The following is a 15,385-nucleotide window of genomic DNA, read 5'->3' on the forward strand; positions in this document are numbered from 1 at the left end:
AACCTGGGAGGCGGAGCTTGCAGTGAGTTCAGATCGCGCCACTGCACTCCAGCCTGGGCAACAGAGCAAGACTCCGTCTCCAAAAAAAAAAAAAAAAAAAAAAGTGAAAAAAAACTCTAAGGCTAAGAGCATATAAAATATTATCTCATTTATGTTCTGACTCAGGTTATTTTAATTATTTTCATTCAGCTAAAATTGAACATATTCATCAGATCTATCATATAGTATGTCTGTCATCACTAAATTATATTATGTGGAAAGAATGGTTCTATTTTGGCTGCTAGGCACAGCAATCTGGAATTTTTTTTTTCTTTCTCTCTTTTTTCTTTTTGGTAGTGACGGTGGTGGAGAATGGTTTCTCGAAGTCATTGTGAAAACTATTAGAATAATGCCATTTATATAGCAAGTTAAATGTATAGACAAGTCTGTTCTGCCAATTTAAAATTTAAATTGAACTTCTTAATCTCATTCAGGAGTTCTGTGACAGAAATAGTGGGATTAATGACCCTTGCTTCTAAAAGTAAAATCTTCCTAATACTCAGAGCCCAGTGCTTATCTAAAAACTATAGCAATTTCTTGAAAAATAGACCTTTCTATAAAAAATTAAGCATTAAATTGACATTTTAAATTTTGCAAGCTAGATCAACTTCTTTTAAGAAAGTGTAAATAAAATTGACCGCTTCTGAGAAATAATTAAAGGGCAGTGCTAGAAGGGTAATGTTAACTTGTTCAAGACTCTAAAATACCATCCCTACTCTGAAACTTGATGCAAGATAGAACATCATCTCAATCAGATTCCATTACAATTCATACTAATATAAGCAGCAATTAATAAAAACCAGAAATTTTACTAATCTCTTTTACCTTCACTGAATGTGTAAGTGTTTAAAGTAAATTATAATGTCTTTAATAAGTAAATTTAAATTGAATTTTAGGAGTATGTTGCCAAGCTTCATAAACACATTTTCCGATAGACTTTTCAGTCACTTCTAGATAGTAGAAAGTTACAAGAATCAATGCATCGACCTTTCTACCTGGATGTTACATCGTTCTACTATAAGGCTTTTGAACAAGCCAAAGTATAACTGTAACATAAAGACCACAGACCTGGGGCATGTTAGATATACCTCGCATGTCATGTCAGATAATACAAACAAGTATCTGAAGCTGTCACATTTAAGTATTTATATTGGATGGATCCCAAACTAATGATATATTATAGGTGGCAAATATTGCAATAAAGTATTAATATTTTGCTAAAGGTATTTGCTGCTTATAAAATTTGAAAAGCTTTCTAAAATACAAAATCTATACAGATGACATACTAAACAACAATGTACTGATCAACTAAGTATTAACATGTCTTCATTTTTGTTCAGATATTTCTTTTTTTAAAATAACAAAACTTGAACATTACAGAGATCTGGAAGTTTCTTTTGTTTTCCTTACCAATTCCATTGTCACTCACTCCTCAGAACCACCTGCAAATAAGGACTTGTGTGGTCTCCCAGTCTATGTTGTCATGTATTGTAAATTAATTTCAGTCTCCCTCTCTCTCTCCTGCTTTCTCTTTCTCATTGGCATGTGATTTAAAAATACACACACATACACATATATTCTATAATTCTATTACATTTTGCAACTGGTGTTTCTTGACCCAGCAGCATTGAGCTTTTGTGATATTTCCATGTGAAAACAATTCTTTCATTCCAATTGTCTCTTAAGGTATATTTTATAATTGGATCTTAATATGTGTATATATAGTATATATATATGTCTATGTATGTATAAATGAAGTATATCAATTTCCCACTAATATTTATATTGTTCTTTTTTTGCTACTAAAAACAAAAATGAACATTTTTGAACCAAGTCTCCTTATACACATATGTAAGAGTTTTTCTACATACCTGCACTCAGTATTTTAAACCATGAACCACAGTAAGAAGCTTGCATACATGCATGCATAAACATATGTATACATACACACAGGTATATATATATAACATATGTATGTTTTTTCTCTCCGAAATTATAAAAGTTTCACTATGATTTTAGGTAAGTAAAATTAAAAACAAACTTGAAGCTCAAAATAATTATTTATCTGCCTCATTCCAAACAAGGCTCTTAAAACCAGATTCTGTCAATAGTTCCTCATAGGTAGCATAACTAATTAAGGTGATTCTAAAAATCAAATATGTATTTAATGAATTTTTTTTACCTAAAAAACACAAGTAGGATTATCTGGAAAAAGGGGCATTTTCTTTATAGAGCTCCAAAAGCTCCATCTATCTGAGTACATAAATTCTATATATGTTAGAAAGTGGCAGGAAACACTGGTTATCTCTTTTATATCACAGGTTTTAGGAAGGCAAAAACTGTTGCTTTGCGACATAGCATGTGGTGAAAGTCACAGAAACATTAACATGGTACATATGCACAGATGTTCTAAAGAGCATAAAGATGTTTTGATAAAACTGATTATTTTTCTATGTGATTTCTTTGAAGAAACTGCTTTAAAATGCCCCAATCTGTTGTACAACTGGACTGTCATTTTTCTTACCTTCCATTAAAAAAATAACTTGAATATAGAAATTAAAAAATAAAGTTTCTTATCCCTATATATAGTCACTTAAAATACCTAGTTTTTATTTTAGTCCCTTAAAATTATTTGACAGGTCCTTGAAATAAATTTCATTTTAGAATGTTCAGGGAAAGAAGTTCAAGAATTAACCACTAATTTTATCATTTTAATATTGGCCCAAACTCTAGATAAAATGTGGAATAAGAGGTTATGCTTCAAAGAAAGGCAAAATGCAAATTTTCTTACTTTTACTCTACTACTGTCTTGATTTATGAGCTTCAGAAAGAACCATCTGACATTGGCACACCTCTTCAGGATAAGAGAAATTACACAGAGCTAAAGGAATTTGAGTAACAATGTACTTGTGGCTCTCAACCATATGTTACATGAATTACTTAAATAACTGCTTCAAACTCCCCTTCCTTTTCTACAGGTAGATGGAACCATGAAATCCTAAACCTATAACAGAGCAGTGCTTCTCAACAATCTTTGCTGAAGGACCAGCACTACCCCCATCAGTCACAGACCAATACTTTTATAAAATAAAATAAAAATGAGTTATCAGGAAAAAATAAAATGAAATAGACTTACAAAATATAGCCATAATTCTTGATTGGTTTTCACAGATGTAAAACTGCTCTGTTAAGTTGCTATAAACACCTCTAAATGCTCACTCTCAATTTCCATACTTATCACCCATAAACAGTTCTCAGATCAGTATGGGTCTGTGTACCACACTTGGAGAAGTACTGAGTCATGAAACAAATATACTTCCTGGCAAAAAGTTCTCATTCCTTTGACTAAGAGTAATTGTTCTTTACATTTGTGTTGGCGGGAGGGAGATGTGGAAGAGGCAACTTTACTCAAGTGATAGTCTGAGAAAGTTATTCTTTCATCTGTACTTAGCTGTGAAAATGGATTTTCCCACTAATTTTGGCCATGGGGTAGAACACAGTGACTCTCAACACTTAAAGGGCAAAGAAATCACCTTGGGGAAGTGCAAAAAAAAAAAAAAAAAAATGCTTATTAAGGTTTCAACAGCAGAGACTCTGGTTCAATAGGCTTCCTCAATGCCTGCAATTTCTGTGTTTCTCCTAACCTTCAACACCTTTACTCACTCCTAGAAAGTCAATATGATTATTCTAGTTTCACAGATGAGAAAATGCAGACTCCACATTTTTGCCTTAGGCTGTAGATAAAGTATTAAACATAGAACTCAAATCTTCTAGATTCAAAGTTTAGTGTTGTTGCTTTTTCTTATGTATGTCCTATAGTACAAAAGAATATTGAGTTTTAAAAAGCCTAAATTGTTACTGAGATAGCAATGTATGTTTAAATTTATTACCCATTTAAAGTTATTTATTCCCCTGACAACAATTGCCATATACAACATAAATATGTGTGTCGGTGACATTAGACAGCATCTTTACTGTCTGCTGATGTCCTAGACACTCTTTTTTATGTCATTCAATCACAGCCAGACTCTTGTTCAGGAAATACTTTGCTTTCTCAGTGAAGTCCCTTGAGGTATACCAAATTATTAGTTAATTAGCTATTAAAGTATACCAAGGCTCATATAACTGATTTAAAAAATTACAACCATTTGCAGACAAGAGGTAATCTAGCTATGTTGAAAACAAATTGTGCTGGACTTGGATCAAGGAATCTGAAATCTAGCCATGAGTCAGTTATTTACCATTTGTATGATTTGGGGAAAATAATTTTCTCTCTCAGTTCAGTTTCCTTATCTATATCTTTTAGATAATAACCTGTAATATGCAAGTCTCTTATGAAATTAGATTTTAAAAATAACGGGTACAAAAATGTTTTCCCTGCAGTCTTTGTCAGTTGATGATCAATACATTTTTTTTTCCTGTTAAAAAAGGCAGTATGTCATGTGTTTACTTCTTTGGTTCATAAGAGTTACAGGGTAGGGGTGGCTAAACTAGCTCCAAATCGAGAACTTTCTTACAACTGTATGTAGATGACCCATGAGGTAGTCTCTCACCCCACATGTAGGCTTATCTACTTTCACTGGATGTAGTCAGGTAGGAAGCTAGATTACCAGTTGTCAGGAATATTGCAGAAGAGATTCTAGCAAGTGTGGGTAGGCAGATCAGATGGCTGTAAATATCCTTTTCCTGTTAGGGTTGTCATCATAATACCATAGACTGAGTGGTTTCAACAACACACATTTATTGTCTCACAGCTCTGGAGGCTGGAAATCCAAGATCAAGGTGTCAGCAGGGTTGGTTTCTTCTGAAGATTGTTAGGGAAGGATCTGTTCCATGTCTCTCTCCTTGGTTGTAGATGGCATTCTCCCTGAATCTCTTCACTTTATTTTCCTTCAATACAAGTTTTGCGTGCAAATTTTCCCTTTTTATAAGGACACCCGTCAGAATGAATTAGGGCCTATTGTAATGACCTAATCTGAACTAATTACATCTTCAATGACCCTATTTCCAATTAAGATAACATTCTAATTCACTAGGACTAATGACTTCAACTTATGAAAATTTGAGGGACACAATTCAACCTATAATACTATTATTCAATGTTTAGCATCTCCACGAGCAGTAGAAGTCAGGAGTCCCAGTTTTCTCTTAGTTTTGCCACTTGCTAGCCATGAAACTGGACATCACTCAATAAGTCTAGGCTTACCTGTAAAATAAGCATATTGAAGAAATAAATTAACTCTAAAATGTTCTTTCATTTTAACATGTCTATGTCCAAGTGTGGAGTAGAGGTCTCCAAAAGAGCTACTGGATCACAAAATGAGCTGTAAGCTTCCATATTTTCTTATTCTGGTCCTTTTATTTACCCAAAATCCCAGTTAGTAAGGAAGTCACAGTAGGAAATAGGTCAAATATATTACTTGCAAAGCCTCATCTCATTGTGATTAGGCTGACTACATAAAGAATATCTATATATAAATATATAGATATGTGTGTGTATGTGTGTAATGTGTATTATGCCTCGATCTTTAATGAGAAGAACAACTAATATATGCATAAATCAAATATCTTCAGAAGGATGGATACAAAAGCCATTTACCACATTGCTTGCCACTTAAGAGAGAACTAAGTTACAGGGGAAGAGCAGTCAGGAAATTCTTTCATTCTCTTTAGATTTTTGAATCACAGGAAAATGTGCTACCTATTCAAAGAGTAAACAAGGATTAAATAAGAAAAACATTCATGCATTATGCATTTGTTTAACCTTTGGTTTCTAAGTCTGAATAGTGTATATTGAAGTCATTTTGTGCTTCGAGGTCACTGTAATAAGTACGTCTGACTTTGACAAACTTTCCATTTTGCAGAAAGCTACAGGACTCAGCAAACATGCTTAGATATCTGCTTCAGTGTGAAACATATAATGAAAGAAGACTTCATAACCAGATGTTTCTTAAGAAGCTTCTGTTATACAAAAATGACACAGTTAATGAACAGGAGAGCAACCTGCTACATCTGTCTTCAAAGGACAAGGAAGTTAGCAATCAATACTGTATTTACGATAGCATTTTTCACCTGAAAAGTTTCCACTTACCTACCACTTGTGTCTAAGAAAGATAGGCTTTTTCTTACTCAAAATTTCACCCTTGCTGCTCACCTATTTTAGTGACAGCAGCAGTTGTATAAACTTAGTAAGAACAGTTATTAATGTGTAAACCAAATTTAATTAATATATCGTTGAACAAAACAAATGGCAGTATGCCTTACCATTATTTTTATCACTGGCTGAAAGATAGAAGGCATTTCCATAACTGGAGCAGGTAATAAAATACGAGCCAGAGAAGAGAGCACTATTCAAGAATCATTTTTTAAAGGAAAGAAGACGAAGTTTGCCAGTTCCATTTTAAAGATGAAGGAAACAAAGATCCTGAAGGGTATATGTCCAAAGATAATAGAAACATGAAATTGAAATTTTCTGTCTTGGGTTCTGTATTTTTATCCGTAATATTATAAGTGTATATTTAAGCTAAAGTTCTAGAATAATCTCTATATGTTAAGCACACTTAATGCTGTCTTAGAGTCCTAAAATGCCTCACCAATACTTTGTCACTATGACAGCCCTTATGGACTCACACAAAACAGTTGATGAATACTATAAAGAATTGATTTTTAAGTGCATTCTTTGGGCAACCACTGGGATTTTTACATCACTGTCCTTTTATTAGCCACAGTAAACAAATACATAAGCCAACTTAAAATTACAGATGCAAATTAAGGAGATGACTCGAGTCTATGCTTGCTTTTCTTTCCTAATAAGTGATTAAATTAATAATTTCTGTTAGATGTCAGTTATCTAACACATAAAACAATGAGTGCTTAGAATTTTTCTTTCGTATTGGCACACTTCCATCAATTACACTACTTATGGTACAAATGTTATGGCTATTTCTCTTCTATCAATTATCTATTATGTGTTTTTCCTGTCTTTTTATTTATCTATATCTATTACCTATCTACCTATATGTGTGTCTATTCCACTCTATTCATTCATTCAAAAAATTTGTGTTGAGTCTTTGCTATGTTTCATGTTCTATACTACGGTTACCTTAATAAAAAATATACATATGGTATTTATCTCAGATTCCAAAGCAAACCTTAACATTTACCATAGAGCTTTCCTTGGCCACCTGCAAGTTACCTTTCCTTCCTTTGAACTCAGGTAGCATTTACTTTTAAAGAGCTTTAAGCATTTAATTATAGTTCTTTATAGAATGATTTAACCACTACACCTCATTTTCAACAAATGAAGCAAACTCTAGAGAGTACCTGCCTGTGTAGAGTACACTGTTTAGTTTAATCTATTAACATCTAGATGTTTTTTGGTAGCTGATAGAAGAGAATGTTTAAAGGAGTACTAATCAACTATGTCAACTTCATAGGTAAAACAACCATTCTTCCTCCTTCTGCTTTTCCTCCTCCCTCTTCTTTTTCTCCTCCTCCTCACTGTCCTGCTTCTTCTCCTTTAATCTTTCTCAGTGTTGTTATTGTTGCCATCGTAATTCTAGTGTCTAGTGTCTACTATAGTCAGACACATTATCAGTGCTTAATAAATGCCCAGTAAGTGAATCAGTAAAAAATTACCTCTTCTCCCTCCTCATACTCTTCATTATATTTGTTAATGTTATGTTTTTAACAGGTGCTTTTAAATGCAGTTATTTTAAGTAGTCACATTTTTCAATATACAGAATTATTGAGTAGGACTCAAAAGTTTGTAAAAGGAAGAAATCATTGAATGAATTAATAAATGAAATACTTTTTTTTTTTTTTTTTTTTGAGACGGAGTCTGACTGTTGTTGCCCAGGCTGGAGTGCAATGGCGCGATCTCGGCTCACTGCAACCTCAGCCTCCCAGGCTCAAGTGATTCTCCTGTCTTAGCCTCCCGAGTAGCTGGGATTACAAGTATGGGCCACCAAGCCCGGCTACTTTTTGTATTTTTAGTAGAAATGGGGTCTCACCATGTTGGCCAGTCTGGTCTCAAACTTCTGACCTCGTGATCCACCCGCCTCAGCCTCCCAAAGTGCTGGGATTACAGGCGTGAGCCACCGTGCCCGGCCATGAAATACGTATTTATGTATTTTCCTCAGCAACGTTTTTGAGATCATGACACACACAAAAACTTTTAAAATTTCATAGAAAAATGTTGGTCTTTAATCAGCTGAAATGCAAGTGATATCTGGCATGTAGTAAGCATTCAATAAATGGCTGCTGTAACCAGAGTCCTGAACAATGTCATACAAGGAAGGCTCATGGCATTTCTGGAAGCTAAAATACAACCACAGAAGGATCATTCTTGAGATCCAGCTGTACCTATAGATAATTCAAATTTCCCCCATCCGTCCTCTTCCCAACACCCCACCACACAAACACCAGAAGGTAAGTTCCATAATTGTAGGAACTTAGTTTGTTAGTTTCACTACTGAATCCTTAGGGCCTAGCACATAGTAGGTATTCAATAAATATCTGTTGAATAAATTTTTTAAAACCCCACTGTTTGGGAGTGTAAAAATTGTTCAATGTATTTCATCTTTCTCCTGCCTTCCCCTCCCTCCGCCTACATATGTTCAAAATCTCAGGCCCCTCCTCAGAACTTTTGACTCAGAATCTGCACTTTTAACATGATTACCTGTGATTTCATAGGAGAAGCACTGCTATAAATGATATAAATTTCACTTTTCTGTCCTCCAATGGATAAAACTCCTCAACTTGTTGATCAAAACCCGACCTCACGGTATACTCAAGTTTCTAGCAGTTGGTCCTTTGTAGAACTAGGAAGAGCCAGAGTGGAGTCAGCTGCTAGGACTTGATCTCTCTCTCTCTCTCTCTCTCTCTCTCTCTCTCTCTGTCTGTCTTTGTCTCTTTATCTCCCTCTCTCCCCACTCTTCTCTTTGTTCTTTCCCCTTGCTTTCGTGATAAAATCATGTTATACAGAGGAGCAGCACAGTGTCAAATTTTCTATGCTAATTTACATTTTTTAATGTTAAAGAACCATCAGCCAAAGCTAGCTAAAGCAAAATAGTTATCCTCTTTTATTGCTCTTTTATTCTGCCTCTTTACTTTCTATGTGACCTCCTCACTCTTCCTTGTGCATCTCCTAGAAGGCAGAATAACTAAATATTTTCTGAGTATCTGGCATCTGCAGGCACAGAAAGTCAGTTTTCCTCATTTAATCTTTATACCAACTAGATATACAGCCATAGGAATGGGGGCATGGAATCATGCTCAGTCAGTCCTCATGAACACATTCTCCAAACGTAGTACTTTTTCAACGACATTCTAAAAGTTTATTATTGTCACAACTATGAGTTAGAATATGAAGAAAATATGTTAGAAAAATAAAGAATAAAAGGGAAATGGTGAGACCCCAAGAGAAAACTGTCATAAAATGTGGCCATTTTTTCATGATTACCTTCCATTCTGAACAACATCCCAAAGTCTGGCCCAAGCCATTCTCCTTCAATCTCTAGCATTTTAAAAGCCAGCTATATCTCTGATAACAAACCTAAGCATCTGGGTTTTTAAATTATTTCTTTATTTTATTGTACAGGACACTGGGGCTCTGATAGATTTAGCCTTTGTCCACAGTAACAGAGACATTCAGCTTTTCTGATTCTACGTAGTGCTTTCCATTCTATCAGTAGCATCTCAGCACCAGGGCCACCCCTGCTTTACATCCCAAAGACTGGAAGCCTGAGTCTTATATGGCCACAGGTATCTTAGATGTGTATTAGATGCCACTAAAGAGAAGTATTTCACAGAATTTGGATGGAAATAACTGGGATTACTGAGTGTCCTGTGTCTGCAACTCCATGACTCCATGAAAGTGAACAGAAAAAAACGAGAGCCAGCAAGTCTTCTCTGACCTGTTTGTCGAATACTCCCCAAGGTTTTGTATGCACCTAAATCCTTATATTAAATTATTTCCTGTTCAAATGCCTAGAATAGTTTCTATTTTTTTCACCCAGCCCCCACTAAGACAACCATATAGCCATTCACTCCTATACTCAAGCTAACATTGTATGCTGTACATCTTTCCGTATAAACATATTTCATTAACAAAAATTTCCTTATTTGTCAACTTCACCTTTACAAACTGAATTGTTTTCATGGCAGAGGACATAACATAATCTGTTATCATTGTTTCTGGCACATAATGATGCCAGACAATTAGCTGAATAATTGCTGAATAACTAGCAGTTGTCTGAATGAACTAAGCTCAAGACCCTTTCTAATATTTCTTTCCTAAACATCATTTATCTACTCCTGTGACTGTTTCAAGAAATATAAATTCAGAACGGGATCACTGGGATCAGAATATTTTTAAGCACTGAAACTCTAATGTCTTAAGAGATTAAAGGGCAGGGTGGGAAATACGTGAGGAATTCCAGGAAAGCTTTCTTTTGTGTGAAAGCTACTAGAACATCAAGGGATACATTTCTAGGGAATAGCTTCTGTTGTGATTCCTTAAAAGTTGTCTTTGAGGAGACTAAGGGATCCTGATAGTCTCATTGAATGTCTTCTTTTATACCCATAACTCAGTTCTGATTCTACATCTGTTTCCTTTCCCTCCTAACTGTGCTTAGTTTTATAGACATTTCATTATTCTTGCTGATTCACACCCAAACCTCATGGTTTATGCTCTTGTGGAAGATAATAATCAGAGATATCCACTTATATTTTTATACATTTTATAAGCATACATTTAAAAAGTTTTCCTTTATGTTTCTGCCAACTCTATCCCAAATAGAGAGATGACTGCATATTCATATCCTCAGGGGAAGAATATAGTCTCTGCTCACCAGGCAGACAGTCTCTGATCATCATGGACTTTGCTTTATAAAGGTCATATGGGTAAAAGTTGTTGGGTGGCAGAGTTCATCACTTATCGTCAAAGAAGGGATAGCTGTGTTGTGGATCTAGGTAGGAAGGACTGCTGACAGACTTGCAAAGTTTGTGCGTCTAAGCATGGCACAGAACAAGCTGAGAGGCAGGTGCCTAAAGGGCCATGCTAGCCAGGTGCTGACCATCTGATGAATGCCTATGTGGATAAATAACTTGAAGACCAGAGGAAGTCTCCCACCAAAGCCTTATAACCTGTTAGATAATTATAGAGTCCAAAACCTTAGCATATCCTGAAACAAAATTAGAGTGGATTTCCCTCCAGCCTGATGAAATGGGCTCTCTTGAATGAGAAATAAAGTCAATTTATGGCTGTACAAATTATGTTTTATACATACCGAATTTTTGGATTGTGATTCACATCTGCTACAAAATCAAGAACTCAGACTGTTACTGAAGGAGATGTTCTATGCCCTAATTCTCAGTCAAAAGCTACCTTATTATGGGCTTTCCAACAATTCACTTCAGTTGGAAGCAAAGAATGACTTCATCCTTATCTGGCTATATCTTGACCAGCACTGGAAGGGAATAACCAAGGAAAAAGCAATAGTTGGAGCAACAGAGGGCCTCTTGGTTTAAGTAGAATAAACATCAACACAAGTTAAAATCCATGATAGAGGAAAAAGAATCGAGTCAAACTTTTGCAATCAGTTAGCCAAGGAACTGTCAATTCAGAATCAGAAGGGTTTACAAGCTACTTACGAGCATGCTGCTTATCACTCAGATAGTGCTTGTTATACACCAAGCCCCATTCTAAATGATTTAGCCCATACAACCCTTACCACAGACCGATGAGGCATATTATATTATTAGTCCCATTATATGGATGAAGACATGGTGGCCCATGGGAGTCTTGGGACCCATTCAAGGTCATATCTATGGTAAGAGGCAGTTCTGAAATTTGAACTTAGTCAGTGTAGCTACAGAGTTCAGCTTGACCACCACACAATGCTGCCTTTGCCCACGAAAAAAACCTACAAATTTCTGAATGGTATAACCTCCCAATAAAGAGGCTATCAGGTCCACACCTTTTATTTTAAAGATGAGGGAATAGCAGCAAAGAAGGTGCAGAGATTTGCTCAGGGTCATGTAGCTCAACACATCACTCATCTTTGTTTTATATATTAAATGATATATATGTTTATCATTTGATATATATGATATAAATGTTTATATAATAAATGATATTCATTGTCAATCAAATTAATCACTTTGTTATTAATATTTCCCAAGAGGCAAATCAAAAGTTTTAAATCCAGCCTTTTATGGCCTTCCAGGAATTTTACCTAAAATGCTCTTAAGCTGACATGGGATGGGATGCCAAGTGGTCTCAGAGGCCAGAAAAAGCACCTTGATGGTTAATCCCCTGGGTGTCTGGGACACAAGGCCGTGCCAGGAAACCACTTAACAGAAGAGCAGGCAAGAAATCAGGGAAAGGGAACCCAGAGGACTTCAGTGTAGTCATTTAGGAATAAGGGAATTTGATGCGGAGCAGGTTTCCTCTACTCTAATGAAACACCTAGAATTAGAAACCTGTATTTTGTAAAGGTGATCTTTATGTTGCCTTATTTATGAAATATCAATTTCAAAACAAGGTTTGGAAAATTCCTTTCCCTACAAAAAGCAAAGGGGTCATTTTGATTCTCCCTTGCCTTTTAGCAAGGACTAGCATATAACTGTACTGACTCATTGACATGTCCAAAGTCCATGTGACAAAGTACTGTTAAAGAAAATAAGACCCACTGCTGTCTCCTAAAGAATTATTTAATTGTGAGCCAAATATATATATTTTTAAATCCATCATGGGGACAAGATATTGCAACGAGAAAGCTGTATTATTTAGATCACTGGACATTTAGTGACCTGTCATCTTAATCCTTCCTGCTCTGGTTGCACTGACATGTCCTGTCATTGACAAGCTCAGACTTGCCTTATAACAACCACTGTTGTTATCTGAAGGCTGAATAGATAATATTCAAAAAAAAAAAGTCACTTACTTACTTGTTTCTAACCTTTTCAACCCTTATTTCAATTTTCATCCTAAGAATACTCTGATTGCAGAAAAAGAAGCACATGATGATGAAAATGATGCATCTGCCAACTTACAAAAAGATATCTTAAAAGTGAAAATAGAGGTAAGAAAGTAATTGAACCTGTGCTGAGAGGCTATTGACAAAGCCCAAAGAAACAAAGAAATATGAGAGTTAACTTGGGCAACAATAACACACACTAAAACTCTTGCTACCAGAACCCTGAGTTGTTTTAAGTTAATGGCGGGAAGAAAGTGCTGTATACCTGAAACATAATCACTGCTGTCATTGTCAAGGTCCTATTTATTAAGTTAGAGAAACGTAACAGATTTGGAAATTAAAGCAGATAGAAGAAACACATTTTTAATTTTTAAAATATGTACTGAAATTCTAATGTTCTCTCTAATAAATACATTGTTTCAATTTGGATGTATGCCTACAAAGCTATAGATTTGTTGCACTTGCCCAGAAGACACTAGAGGGGAGACATCAAGTCATGATCAACCCAATCGGATCGAATCTCTTTTTATTTTCCTTGAAGGAGCCTGGTTCTGGGGATTTTTCCTAACCAGGCAAACAACTAACTTCATTATGGCTTCTAGACAAACCATGCAATGAACAATATAGCAAAATGGAGGCAGTGACCAAATCAACCCTGGCCTTTAAGGTTTTCCAATACCTTCCACTCAGGCAAAGACAAATTCGGCAGGTACTTACCGCATTGAAATTGGGGAACAGGTTGACTGCAGCTGCAGTGTCAAGAGGAAAAGGAAGAAATGGTTTAATATCCAGCGATGGTTGCAGAGGAGGGGCTGGTGGACGGACAAGGGCCGGGAGAGCAGGACTCTGGCATGTACCACCTGTGAAGACCAGAGCAAAGGGAGCAATCAGGGACACCACCATGGAAAAAAACACCAAAGTTGCTTTTGAGACAAAAAGGCCAGCTTTGTGGGTCACTGGAAAAAACAAGACATGGACTCTATTGACCTCAACTGGGAACTGGCCAATGAGCAAATTTGCCATTAGGCAGAGCGAGCTAGTTGAACTGCTCCGTTTTCCTTTGATTATAACTATCTGGTTATGTAAGTAACATCAACATTTCAAATGCTCCAACCTGTCTTTATTTTCCTGCCTAGAGCTCCAGATTGGGTCAGTCACAAATTTGCAACCAAGATCTCTGAATTCAAAGGGAAGACCCCTTCATCATGTGCCCATCCCTCTTTGAAAACTAAAGCACTCACAATATGCATTAAGTCTGAGTGATTATTTTACAGAACTGCTCTTTGCTACCACATCCAAAACTCTGGCAGCAGCATGACATGAAGCTGGCACATACAAGAAATTTAACCTCAAACTCAGGCAGCTGTACCTTACTGCTCTAGCAACTGGAGGATTAAAAACCAGCAAAACCAGTGCTATGATGTCTGAACTGTTCAGCACCCCTACAGCTCTGATTATTCAACAACTCCCTGCCTTCCTCCCAGTCAGGAGTAGGTGGAATTTAGATGGCCACTGTTGAGCAGGCAGTGGGAATATTATGCCAACAAAGACATCCCCTTTGCATGCCAGTAAGTAGCCAGCCTTTTGCAAGAGAGCGCATACCTTTGCCCCCTGTTATAGGACTCCACCACACTCAGGAGCTGGAAGGATGGAAACCCATCTTTAGTGTTCAGTCTCCCATATTTTGGTAACATTCCAAAACATCAATTTGCTGTTAATTAAAGGCTGTTTGAATCCTAGGAAACTGTTAAAATATGCCAGCATTCTTCTAATCTGAGAGGCAAGCAACAGACTGTAAAAACCTGCTGGTGAGAATCCAACAAGCATTAGGAAAACAAAATGCAATGGGCTATTTTTCTGTCTAACAGTAAAGAATTCTAGGAGACATGCTTGTGCCACTTGCCTGCCATCTCATTTTTAAAAACAAGGTAGAGTCAGTCTCCTCGTATAAATTGCCTTTACAAATTTCACAACAAACTCTCTGGCCAACTGCACACAGAACATCATCTTGCCCTCAATCAGTTACCTGAGCACAAAGTTAACATTCTGAAAATGATTCCCCAATGATAAATCCAACCCTATGGGGCCACAGAGGATCTGCTAACAAGCTAGATGACTTAGTACCTATAACAGAAGCCATCAGCACAGGATTTAATTAACCATACACAAGAACCATCAGCTCTCCTGCTCCCAGGTATAAAATCAGCTGGAGCCAAATTAAGAAAAACCGTATTTCCCCCCACTGTCTTACCTTCTTTCTTGAAATAATAATAGCATGGCCAACAATAGCAAAGTCAATAACTGAAGTCTATAATCAGTAAACTAATTTGCAAAGTAGCACAAGGCACTAAATAAAGGGCAGA

The 15,385-nt window shown here is 36.2% G+C and overlaps 1 protein-coding gene across 2 annotated transcripts in view; it reads right to left on the reverse strand.

Moving 5' to 3' along the window:
- The window catches only part of ZNF385D (zinc finger protein 385D), a 986,291-nt gene that overhangs the window by 252,419 nt on the left and 718,487 nt on the right, over positions 1-15,385 (reverse strand). For both annotated transcript variants that reach the window (XM_025377737.1, XM_025377738.1), the window contains one exon: positions 13,740-13,882. In XM_025377737.1, the coding sequence (XP_025233522.1) occupies positions 13,740-13,882 (143 nt within the window). The remainder of the gene's footprint in view (positions 1-13,739; positions 13,883-15,385) is intronic.

The sequence above is a fragment of the Theropithecus gelada genome, chromosome 2, assembly GCF_003255815.1.
Source record: "Theropithecus gelada isolate Dixy chromosome 2, Tgel_1.0, whole genome shotgun sequence".
NCBI classification, from domain to species: Eukaryota; Metazoa; Chordata; class Mammalia; order Primates; family Cercopithecidae; genus Theropithecus; species Theropithecus gelada.